This window comes from Nicrophorus vespilloides, unplaced genomic scaffold, assembly GCF_001412225.1.
Source record: "Nicrophorus vespilloides isolate i.1.1-1 unplaced genomic scaffold, Nicve_v1.0, whole genome shotgun sequence".
NCBI classification, from domain to species: Eukaryota; Metazoa; Arthropoda; class Insecta; order Coleoptera; family Silphidae; genus Nicrophorus; species Nicrophorus vespilloides.
In genome coordinates this window covers 196560-210162 of record NW_017098252.1, presented here as the reverse complement: position 1 = coordinate 210162, position 13603 = coordinate 196560, and the positions used below count along the sequence as shown (strand labels likewise).

General features: G+C 28.6%; 1 protein-coding gene across 1 annotated transcript in view; it reads right to left on the bottom strand.

Annotated features, from left to right (window-relative positions):
• The window catches only part of LOC108562009 (fibrillin-2-like), a 34564-nt gene that overhangs the window by 19419 nt on the left and 1542 nt on the right, over nt 1-13603 (bottom strand). Inside the window, exon 3 of the mRNA XM_017920180.1 lies at nt 9509-9651. Coding sequence (XP_017775669.1) covers nt 9509-9645 — 137 coding nt within the window. The 5' untranslated portion in view covers nt 9646-9651. The remainder of the gene's footprint in view (nt 1-9508; nt 9652-13603) is intronic.

The window sequence follows — 13603 nt, the reverse complement described above, 5'->3', positions numbered from 1 at the left end:
ATGTAAACAGTTTAATGCACGGGGAGAAATAAAAATAACGGCAACCCTAATAACTAGAGATTTCTGTAATCATACAATCTGATTATCAGTTGCTCACGACCGAATGGCAGCACTAGGCATTGCCTTATTCTTAATATTAACATAGATATATTGGATTATTTTATGTTTACTAATTCAAAAATAATTATAAAATAATAATATTATTTAAAACTGTTAAATAATTATAAATAAAAAGTATAAAACATTTTTATATAGCCAATTGATCTTTTTGCCCGATTTATAACGATTTTGTTAGACTGAAATAATGTTACTATGTTAAATTACTTCAATTACAAAATAGCTATGATTTAAAATTTAAAAAAATAATTATTATTCATTAGCTATTTTATAATTAATCTATATTTCTTTCTATCTACAATTCTTTATACATTAGTTACTTTCAGTCTATATATTCACTAAAACTTCAAACATTTCTGACGTTCGGTAATTCTAAAGATAAGATATATCAATGTACTGTAATAGTCATGTTATTTATTTTACATATTATTTTATGTTCTTCTCTGACTCAATTACATAATAAATATAGAGTGCTGTTTTAAGAAGATCGTATTGAAAATGAAAGAAACAAAAATTGTCTGATCATTATGATCGCCGCTGTTTCAAAGTATGCAACAACGTGGAGGAAGAATAAGAAGAAGAGCAACAACAACAGCAAGATAAAAAGCAAGAGCCTTTCTTGTCGGATAATTGATAATTGTGTATTTTATCTATTATAACCGCAGGAACTTATTGTTTACAAAAGGCCTTTCTGTGTTGCTCATCGCGAACTTCGTGATATTGACATTACCGGCTACAAGCAGCGCAACCATCGAGCAAGGAAAGCGGATGAAGAGCGAAAGAGAAAAAAAAAAGAAAAGGAGAGATAGAGAGAAAGGAGCAAAAAGACACAAGCAAACAAACAGCAATTCGAAAGGTAACGAGCTTTGCTGCACTTAACATTAGGGTCATTAAGTACTAATAGCCTCGCTTAATAGAAAATTAAAGACCGCAATTACCGCTAATTGAAATATTTTATTAATTCGTGACGAAATCACCGCAAAGATAGACCGCATAGATTTCGTCTCATGCGATGCGAGTTAGAGCAATAGATAGACCGAAAGTCGATCCGCAAAATGCTGTCTCGGTGGTCTCGTCTAAATCGAGGATCTCCCATCGTCATCATCAGCACACAGGCCTCCACTACTCTACTCAATCGATTCCATTTAGTGTCACTAAGCCTACTACAATTTAATTGGACGAGCTGCAAGAAATTGGAACACCCATATTATTATTATTAATTAAAAACGCATTTTAATCATAGCTCGGCCATCTGCAGCTGCGGCGATCCTCGTTTTGTTTCTTCTTGTCCTCTTGCATTATTTCACTTAGTCCATTATGCACGTCAGATGCATAGGAGATTATAACAATAACGAACAAAAATATTAATAATAGTTGCTGTACAATCAAGCATGTGATCTATGGTCTCAAGAATACCATTGTACCACCGTTGGATCCGTCAGGTTCCTTCTGTTACACTAACTAGGAGGCACAAACAGAAGGAGCACGCCCGCGGTTCTTTATTGGCACGATGGGAACACAATACCAACGTGGTCGTTTATACATACATATTCTTCTTTTTTATTTTTATTTTTTCGTTCTGTTCTCTTTCTCTCCACCATTTTCAACGTCGTTTTCCGGAAAAAAAGAGCAACAGACGTTTGGTCTACGACAGGAAGAATAATATGATGTCGCCATGCACGAATATTTCTTTTCCCGCTGTCAAGCACGGAAATTTGTTCCTTTTGTATTTAAATCCCGGACGAGGAAAACAATGCGCAAGGGAATACACACAAAAAGCGTCGTATTACGTTTCCACAAATTGATTAATAAACTAGATTTTTGAAAGAGCGAATGCACGTGGCGACGATTGCATCACGTTTTAAGAAGAAAATTACACGTCTGTCTTCGCGCGTCGTGGAATGAGGGAATTAGCTTTTATTGTTTTCGAAATTAATATAAATAGTTAAATTACAGACGTGCATGCCCCAATTTCGAAAACAAACATTTATTACCCATAAAACAATCCGAAATAATTCTTCCTACAATTTAACGTAACAAGATAACGATCCGGGTTAAGCAACGTTTTACTTATTAATATTTCAACATCAATGTTTTCATTTTCAAATATGTTCTTAACAGTTTTACGTAATAAATTGCATAACATTGTCTAACATATTAATTGTTTCAGTTGTTTCAAGTATTATTACGTAGCAAAAAGTGTAGTTATTAGTAATAATAAATAAATTGTTTTAATAAATCAATTTTAATGTATAAACTATTTACACTATTCAAATTAAAAGTTTGTTGAGATAAAGGAGAGAAAGAAATTGATTGTATTTTGCTTCACTAAAAATACATTGTATGTTTATCTTTTTCCCTGAAAACTTCGACCCCAGCTAACTTAATTACTCGTTCATTTCCTGGTCTATTAGCATTTGGGTTCTTTGCTTCGGGTTTATAATTGGTTTCGGGGAGTAATTAAATTTGTTTATTTTCGGGTTTTCAAATAAGCTGAAAAAATTCTGAAAGAGTTTCTCTTAAACACGATCACAATTTACTTAACAACTTCTTACTGTGTATGACAATATTTATTTATTTTTATACTGTGATAGAAGCTAGAACTATCTGAAAGCAAAATTTTCAATATACAAATATAAAAATATGATTATTAAGTTGTAACTATAAATGTATATGCTTATATGAATAATGTAATTAGTACTGTTATTAGTTATCAAATTAACTTATCTAAATATTTTTAGAAAACAAAATATATTATATAAATTTAAACTACAAACTATTCTAAAAATAAATATATCTAAATAATATAATAATAATAATAATAATATATTATACATAAATAAATTCTAACATAAAATTAAAAAAAAATATATTAATAGGCTGGCCAAAGGGCTAACGAGATCTAAAATATATATCAATAAAATAATGAAAATGTTTTGAATTTTTATTGATTAATGCTGAAAATAAATTTAAATATTCGATTTGTATTATTTTTTCTTTTGTGAGTGAATATTTAATATACTATACTTTAAATAATCTCTGTTAGTTTTGCTTTTTTTATTGTCCAAATATAAATTGGTATGTATGAATTTTCAAAGCGTGTTGCACGAAAATCGTGTTCAAAAAGTATGCATTAAGGATGATTACTCCTTATTATATTTAAATGTATTGATGAATAAATATTGTATTGTATTTTCAAACAGTCCGGTATATTTACGGAACCGATTACGCTGACAATGCGGTATATTACTATATAATTATGTTTTATTAACAATTCTATTAAATTATTGAACTATTTGGTTATAATATAAAATATATAATCCAATTATAAAAGTATGAAATATAATCCAGAGACCGTTAACACTTTATTTATTCCTATACAGTTTTGTTCTGCAAATAGCCAACGGCCAAAAATGTCGTACCATTTTATAAAATCTTCGAACAATCGTTTTCAATCGATTCAGTTTTTCTTTGAAGAAAATAACGTTGAAATGCAATATTGTACGATAGTAGCAAGCAATGATTTACGGTGATTTTACACGTAATATGCATCATAAGAGAACCGTGGTTCCAAAGCTAAGCAAAGCAAAGAAGCCTCGAGCGTCCGATAACTCGGAAATGGCAAATGCAGGGGACCATTGTAAAAATTGCAGAATGCAAATATTTAGGCCGTCGGGCGATTTCGTTATTTTAAAGCGAGCTTAAATAGCTGAATAAACTCTTTGAAATCATCGCTTTGTATATATCTCCATTCGCAAACTAGAAAGGAGCCATCGCTATATGCTATGTATATATGAGGCATCAATGCATCCACAATGAGGATTTGTAAATGCACGTACGCACGCACCTTGCGTTGATGGAAAGCTCAGCAACAGTGAAAATTTCAACGGAGACTATTGATGCTTGTCTATCTATTCTTAGTAAAGTAAGGGATTCTCCTAGACACGACTATCTTTCTTTTCCTTCTTCCATTCTTTTTGTTTTTATTTTACTCTTGTTTTGTTTTCTCTTCTCTTCCTTCGTTTTGTTTTTATTTCTTTCTCCTCCGTTCGCGTCCACAATAAATACGTTGCGCTCCGAGCGCGTTACTAAATATAGCTTTTGTAGCTTTTTAATCTACGAGGTGTTAATTACATGTTTACATTTGTTAAGATTTATTATCTTGATCTATTAGGCCTCTCTCGGTTCCGTCCCGTTCTTCAATCATAAATCATGCATCCGCACTCTGTAATTTATTATTGCTTTTTGGTGTCGATCAATTAAACAACTCGGTAATTATTGCTTCTCATGCGATCCCAATATAAATCAATCCATTAACGCTCGATACTAACGATAAATCCGAATCGCCTCAGACTTATGACGTTAAACGCACTTTTAATTAATTCCACCGGTGCCGTTTCGCATTTCTCATCTTTTCCACAGTATTTTGTAAACGATCATCATCTTCATCCTTATTATTATTACGAGAGTTTTGTGGAATTTTAAAATAGATTACAGCGATTGCGGGGTTATCGCCATATTTATAGATTCTTGACACATCCATGTGAACGTACTTTTTTCTTCTTAAGCAAACAGTCGAATCTCTTACATGAACATGACTGTTTGAAACCGGACTAATCGAAGAACTAATTAAAATAGAAATAAATAATAATTTTGTCTACTACTAGTTTTAGTTTGCTTTGAAATCTTTCAAACGGACTATAGTTAATCTCGACTGATCGATGCCGGACTACGCGAGACATTGCATTTATTATAAATAAAATGTACTTGTAAAAGAATATTGATAATATTTAACTTACTTATTTATATGAATTAATTAAATGTAATAAATTATTATAATTTATATAATTAATGTATTACATTGAAATATAATCGTTCCTGCATTAGCTAAACTTATACTAAAGGTAAGTAGAAAATAACAGGAATAGGTACAGTAGAGGCACAAATAATAATCCACTCCGAATGCTCAATTTGAAGCAATAAAGTACTAATCTCATCTTACTCTGCGTAATCTCTCTACAATCTGCCAAGTTAGATGGCAAAAGCCCTTTTTATTTATGTAATTTGAAGGCGCCACTCGATCATTACGCGAATTGCACTTATAGTCCAGCAATTCGCTTAAAACGTACAAAATAGAATTATCTGAAATTTTCTTTAACACGTTTTATGTTCATGTCTTACAAAAAATAATTCTTTAAGAATATTTTGATTTGAATTAAGAATTAATTAGTAAAAAAATGTTTATTTATTAGAAGATTTAATATAACACGAAAAAGTATTAGCAACTATATAAAAATATATATCGCGAAAATTTATACATTCATAAAATTAAAATTTGATAATAATAATTGTCCTTGAAAATAATATAATCAATTTAGATTATTAAAAGTTAGTATACATAAAATTTAATTACCTAGTCTAATGAATCTCCTTTATATATAATATTATGTTTATCTTCAAGGTTTTTTTGTTACCATTCTCAGAAATATCATTTTTATTAAATTATATTTCTAACAAACAACATAACTGCATCTAATAATTAAACTTTTATAGATTATATAGTAATTATAATAGTATTTTACTATTTATTTATTTGCTAATTTTTCTTCGCGTTTTTTCTGAATATTCTATAGAAACTATAAAAATATTAGATGGATTTATTTCCTAGTAAACTATAAACTGTTGAGTAACTTATCAAATAACGTTTACTTAAGTACTTAAGGAAGTTTTAGAGGAAGATTTGTTGCTTCTTGATTTTATAACTACTGTATCTTCGCTAGTACCTATCTTTGTTTACTTTCCAAATCTATTGTCATTTATACCATTTATTATTGATCAATAAACCATTATTATTAAATTACTTGGTTGTGTATAAAATATATATCCTCACACTAATAATAGTAAAATCTTAAACATTGTATAGCCAAAGTATTATGGTAGATAATAAACAACTATGACCATCAAATTAATCATCCATTACAGAAGGATGCAATTGCTATATAACAAACTGCGGAATTTAATTACAGAAAATGATGCGAACAATTAGCGTTCATAGTGCTCGAATGGGGATGGAGGTATATAGCTATGCACTGGTACAGCCATACCATTACTTAGCACCTTTGGTGCAGACCGCGTATCTGCTTAACTCGTTACATTAACTCCGAGAGGCCGTAAATCACGCTCATATCTATTATCGCCGTTGTTTTAACGAGGACAAGATGCGGAGGCCTCGTTTAGCGCCATCCAATTGTTCTCCGGAGCAGATGGAGATGGCGAGTAGAGAGAGGTACAACCACACGGTGCATCCAAGTACCATTCGAGAACAGCAATATCGCGTCCAGTCGTGCATCAATTATTTACTTCCTTAAAGAATATCTCAAATATTGTTCGCAGGTAGAACGGATGGAAAGGACTACCATAAGCATAATACGACCTCGAAATAAACAGACAACAATGATCAGTGCGTAATGAAATTATTTCATTTAATATTTGTATAATCTAACCTCAAAAATAATACTGAAATCTTAACTCGTAGTTAAGTTAGGTTAGTATTATTCTATATAATCATCAAGTTACAATCTACTAGTTATCTATTTATTGCATATTGTACGATATATAATAACTAGATAATGTATAGAATAATTATATAAAGTGTTAAATAATACAAATATACTACAAATTAATTACTAATAATAGTAATATTCCAATATTCCAATGTAGTTTGCAGGACTAACTTAATAATAATCCGACTTGAAAATAATGAAATAATAATCTGCACTCGAGGGAGCCTCATCTGCATTACGATTTTACTCAGTTGGGATCGCTCGTCGCTTTAATGTTGCAATCAATTAGGAACGAACAGTTTTTGATTGAATTCGCTCAGATTGATTTTCTTTGCATCATTATAGATTAACCACAAATAATTCATCAATTTTGGAGCGTCTCGAGAAACGAATGCATTCCATTTCCGATTTATCACTAATTGCAGAGCAAATTTCCTTTTCCTCCGATGCGGTATTTCGTTTTCCTTACTACTTCTATAACATATTTTTTTTGTTACGTTCATCTCGCTCGTATCGCATAAGTTCAAAGCCATTGGGTTGGGTTATCGCATCCATTAATCGCCCGTACATTTTTCAGTACATCCGCAAAATATATTTCATATGTTTTCATTACATTTCATTCATAAGCCCCGTTGATAAATAATTCATGGTGCAGTGCATGGAATCAATTGTGGAAACCTTGAATATTGACCGGCGAATAACTCTTCGATGATTTGCATGCAAGCTCTTTCTCCTACGCAACGACAAAAGAGAACCAAAAAAACAATAATAGAACTAGGAGGAATACATTTATATATTCCAAGCTAAACCAAAGCGTTATATAATTCCAACGAAGGTTGAATTAGGTAGACCGATTCAGAATTCAAAATTCGGCCACGTAGGCAGCTGCGGCCTGTTATCAGGTATGAATGAATGAATGGATCTTGCAGTCCGTTGGATATTCGGGCCTTAAATGAAAGAAATTACAGCCTTGAGTGGCTCCGGCGCCTCATCCCACAACAAACAGAACACAATTTTTCTTTGATGCTTGCGTACAAACATCCTTCAAGTCTCGGTGGTATGGTAATAATGTTATTTAGCATAAATAAACATTGCATACAAATACACATAAAATAGCGAAACTAGTTTTCTTTATTAGCGGGAGACCCTTACATATTTCTCCTCAACTTCTTATTTCTTTCCTTCGGCTTCTTTTCCATCATCCTCATTGTTCGTTCGTTCGCTCGTTCTCGCACTTACTTTGTTTGCCGACTCAAAAGAGAGTAAGTAGCAAGTGCAAGCTGCTTCACTATTTCGTTCAAACACTGCAAGAAAGTCAATATTATTGACTTGATTTATGGCAGTAGAGTCAAATGGTTTTACGCTGTTTGCATTGCGTATTTAAAGTCAATCGAGAGTTGTATACAAAGGAATACAATCATACAACTAATAAAAGAAGTATCTGTCTGGGACAGTTCAAAGCTTTCCTCTACAAACAACGACAAGTCTCAAGAGACATTTTTATAGCAGATTATTAATTTAATTACTTTCTTTTAGAAAAAAATAAGCATTTGAACTTCAAGAAGATTTATAAAAAAATAATTATATCTATTATTTATTAATAAAATATCAACTGTAAATTGAAATAATTATTTAAAAACTATTTTTATATTTCATAATATTTCAATTGCTCACAATTCTCATTGAACTTATTAGGTCTATATATTTTTTTAAATTTATTATATTTAATTGAATAATGTATTGTGTTTGATTTGTACGAAAATATTTTGATATTTGTTAATGAAAATAACTTAATACACATCTAATTTCTAAATACAAAATATTTTACACTTTCTACAATGTTAGAAGAAAAAAGGTAATGTGATTTTGCTTAAAAATTAAATTATATATCTAAATTGACATCAGGTTAATTTCATATCAAAGGTAGTAACTTTTTAATTTTCGTCTTATTTATTTGATTTAATTATCCAAATATTTAATTTTTTCTTCTCGGCAAGCCGTATTTAAAATATTTTGCTTATATATAATTATAACATTTGAATAAAATTACGTTTTATACAATATTACTATTTTTTTATATCACAAATAAAAAATTAATTGAATAATATCGAAGTTTCTATAATTAATTAATTTCTTATTTAATAAATATGATTTTGTATCATTAACAATTGTAATAAATATAATAGAATTTTATGTCAATAAAATTAAGTAAAGTGAAAGGTATGTTTATTTATGTTTCGTGTGAATAATATCAATTTTATTGGAAGTAAAGTAGGATTACAAATAGGATTCCAATACTTTATGTTTATGCTTTAGTGTGGAGACATTGAACGTGAATTTATTGTTAATAAATGTACAAATTGAATAAAAAAAATAGTAGTAGGCTTTTAGTTCCTCTCGATTGTAACGAACATCACGTATCTATTGAAAAGTAAAATACATGCATTCTCAAGATATATTAATTCAACCTTATTTTTCCTCTTTGCATTACTATATATACTCTTTTTTTCTTTTTCTAAAACTGTTATTGTTTGTAAATGGAAATGATATCTTTGTGTGTAATCGTTCGAGGGATTATTTATTCCGGTGTCGATGCATTCGACACACCCACCGGAGGAAACCGAGTTTATAAACATGCTAATAACACCATGGGATATGCTCGATGGAGCATCGTGCACAATGCTCACACAATATTACTACGTTTTCACCACTTCATTTACATTTTCATTCAGTCTTTAGAAACGTCCTCGAAGCCACGACTTCCGGACCCAAAATCAAATCAAATCCTATTCTTCTTTCATTCTTTACTTGATATAGCTTTGACTTACCCTCCTGGTGTGACGGGCTGCAATTGATCATCCCTGGGTGCTGCCGGTGGTTCAGCCGAGCTGATCACAATCAACGCAGAAGCCACGAACCATCGGACTGCCCAGGACATCAGTCCTTTCCGGGCGATGGGCATCATTTCCCGCTGAAAACAAGACAAGATCACCTGTTAATTACAATGATCACTTAATTAATGGAGCGTCCGCTCGTTTATTTTTCAGATTCGATTCAGGTTGAAACTTTGTTATTACAGACTTACATTATTTTACATGAATTAATGATGAAGCTTGTCAAGGCTAGGATGTAAATGGCGTATGAGATGGATGCAAATGAAAAAAAAGCGCTATAAAATACACATACGAAAACAAAACACACTCATGTGCGTGATGTATAATTATGACTTTAAAGTATTAATTCATTCGTATTCGAAATGTTCGATTTGTAGAAGAGGAAACGCATTCGCAGTATACACACGACCGTTTTTGTTTGTTTCTTATTCACTTCATATGCTTCTTACTATATTTCTTTTATCCTTCTGAATGGATTCACTAAATTGACTTGTTTCTGTAGTACGGCAATCAACTGCATGTGCTGTTGATTCCAATGTACCGAGGCTTAATGGATTAATGGACGGACGCTACGGACTCTCGAATTAACCGAAGAATTTATGGCATTTTAATTCACTCAATTAATGAGAAAAATGCTTATTAATAGTACCTCTTTTTACGCACTAATTGCCGCCTCGCGATGCATTGTCTTATTTAGGAATGCTTTTAAACGTTTGTGTACCAATTATTCATCATCTCGTTACTTACTTAATTCTATAAACTACTTTTATTAATTTACCAATAAGCGGATTTTTATCATCAGATACAATTAAAAATGAGAACAATAAAAAATAATTAATGAAAAATTATCCTATAAGTTTCAATTATCCAATCTTTTTACTAACATTTAAGAATAAAAACAAATATTTTAGTGAATATCAACTTTTAAACGTTTTAATAATTTATTTTTAAACGCATTTTTTTGGGTTATCATCATTATTCACATATAACATAATTATCTAATTTGCTTAATTATTATCGATAATTTAATACTTAACATTATTTCTTAGATTTAAATTAATTTAAAATATTGAGAATAACTTGAATAATTTAAGAATTTATTCTCTCGTTAACTTATAAATAAGATTATTAAATAACTAAGAAGTTATTTACTTATAATATTAAAAAAAACTTAAAGTACAAATAATTTGACATTCTTTCTATTAAATTTAATGGAAATAAATAAAGATGTAACAATTTTTTCCTAAAAACAATCAAATTTATTTTAAATAAATAAATACAAACTTTATTATTGCAAATTTTATTAATAATTTGTTGTTTTTACATAAAATGTATGTTTTATAACACGTTAATTTTATTTAATACATTCAGTCATACATTTGTATAAAATAATTTCTCAATTTATGAAATACATTTCTCATCTTTTTAATTTCTTCAATTTTAAGACAAATTCAGATGATAAATAATGTTCTATACACATAATCACGTTTGTTATTAAATTTACTATTAAACGGCATCGATGAGTCCGTTTAGAAATTTTCAAAACAAACAAAATTTTTCGTTTTTCGTTCCTTTTTGTGCAGTATTTACTTCTTCGAATATTTCATATTTAGAATCTAGCAAGAAGTTGTAGCATTTATAAGGTCTCACTTTACTTTTTAATTTCCTTCGTAAATAATCGTAAATAATTAATTCTGAAACAACTAAAATTTTGATATTTTTATATCATATTTATAATACAAACAACTAAATTTATTTTTAATAAGGAAATACGTTTTTTTTTTAATTTCAAATTTTATGAATAATTTATTGTTTTTACATAAAATGTATAAATTCGGTTAAAATAATTTCTCACTTTACGAAATAATTTTCTCATTTTATTAATTTATTCATTTTTAAAACAAATCAAGTTTGTTTTTAAATTTTCTGTTAAACAACCATGATCAATCCATTTAGAAATTGTCAAAACAAATTAAATTTTAAGTCTTTTTCGTAATTTTTTCATTCCTTTTTATGCAGTATTTAGTTCTTCGTTCAATCCGGTTTCAACAGTCCGGGATATTGTATGTTTTCTACATAATCAATAAAAAAACATATAATTTTGTGAATTTTTGAAAATGTTCTTATAATTTTGCTCATGATATGAAATTTCTATTAAATAATCATTCTATCAAGAAAACCTAATTTTAACTAATTAACTCAATTTATTTTTGAAATTTCTAAGATTTCCACTGATTAATTACTACTTAAAACTTGCGATTACTTCTTTTTTTTAAATTTTTTGTGATATTAAAATTAAAAATGTAAGCATCAATTTTACAATATTGTCTCAATATCTTACTTACTTACTTTAATCTTAATATCAAATCTGTTTTGAAAAATCACAAAACAATATGTTTTCTAATTAATTAACATATTTAATTACATCAAGTTTAATCAAATATTCAATATTTCTTAAATAAGATCAGATATTGCCGATTATTAAATATTAACTCTTGCTAATATACACAGTATATAGAATAAATGTTTCCTTAAGATTTATTACACTTGTGGCGTTTTCAATCTCATATAACCACTTCATATTTTCAATTAAAAAAAAAACCGCAACGGACTAATAAATTATATATAATAGCGCTTCTCAATATGAGGTCTGAAAAGCAGCCGGGGGTCCGCAAAATTAATATTTAAAAACAATTATCCACTTTTTGTTACATTAAAAAAAAGATTAATAAACACTATTTATATACGACAAATTGTACATTAATATATTGAACTTACTTGATAAACAATTAATGAAAATAATTTCATTAACATTTCTATTTTTAAGTTGAATATTTGATATATAGTTGTATAATTTAACGAGTAGCATTATTTGAGAATAATTCTTACATAATATTTGTATTAATTCTTTATGACTTAATTAAATTAGCAGCAATAAACATTCTAAGTATAGTTTCATATGTGTGTCAATAATATTTTTTGACACTCAAATATTGACGTAGCGCAGATAAGCACGTGCAAATTGTATTTCCCTGAAATTAGGAATCAAATGTGGCGCATGCAAAGTGCACGTTATGCATAGAAATAATTTTTTTGTCGGTAGCTGAAGCACAAAAGAAGATAGCAAGCTCTAAATTATGTAATTCAGCTTATCGCAGAACTAATATTACGATTCATTTTTTAAAGAGCGAAATGGGTTCATGCGATAATTCCCTTTGTCTGTTTTTCCTTTCTGCTTGCAGATTTATCAACGAGCATTTTAGTTAATTGTGTTATATGTATATGTTTGTTTGCTGCATTTCAAATTTCTATTTAATATAAACCTATTTGTATAAGTTATCATTCCTACATATTTACGGTATTACTGTCTTTAGAATTATACATTTATTTCAATCTAATAATTATGAAATATACAGAAAAAAAATAGTAAAGCAAAAATATGTTTTGTACCAAGAATATATGTCTTACCAAGAAGTAATGTATTTTATAGTAATTACAAGAAATTACGGTATTTACAAATTGATTTATTACAATCATACTTTTGTTATATCAAAATTTGTAAGGTAGAAATTTATGAAAATTTATAAGAGTAATACGCATCTTATTTCAGTAATTGAAATCTGTATTACTTAAAAATATAATAAATATACTTTACATTTATTACAGATTGGAATAAGTTAGTAATTAATTAATTAAAAAAGTTTTTATTCAAAAATTTATTGAATTTTCTTCATTAAGAAAAAAAAGTACAGAAGTCCTAAAAATAATATTATTTACAGTGAATATTTTTGTCTTAATTCATATTTCTTAACAAGAAGTAATGTATTTTATAGTAATTACAAGGAATTACGGCATTAACAAGTTTGTTAATACAAATTATACTTTTGTTATACCAAAATATGTAACGTAGAAATCTTATTACATTAATTGAAACCTGTATTATTTTAAAATTTAAAATATAATAAAAATACTTTACATTTATTACAGATTAGAATAAGTTAGTAATTAATGAATTAAAAAAGTTTTAAT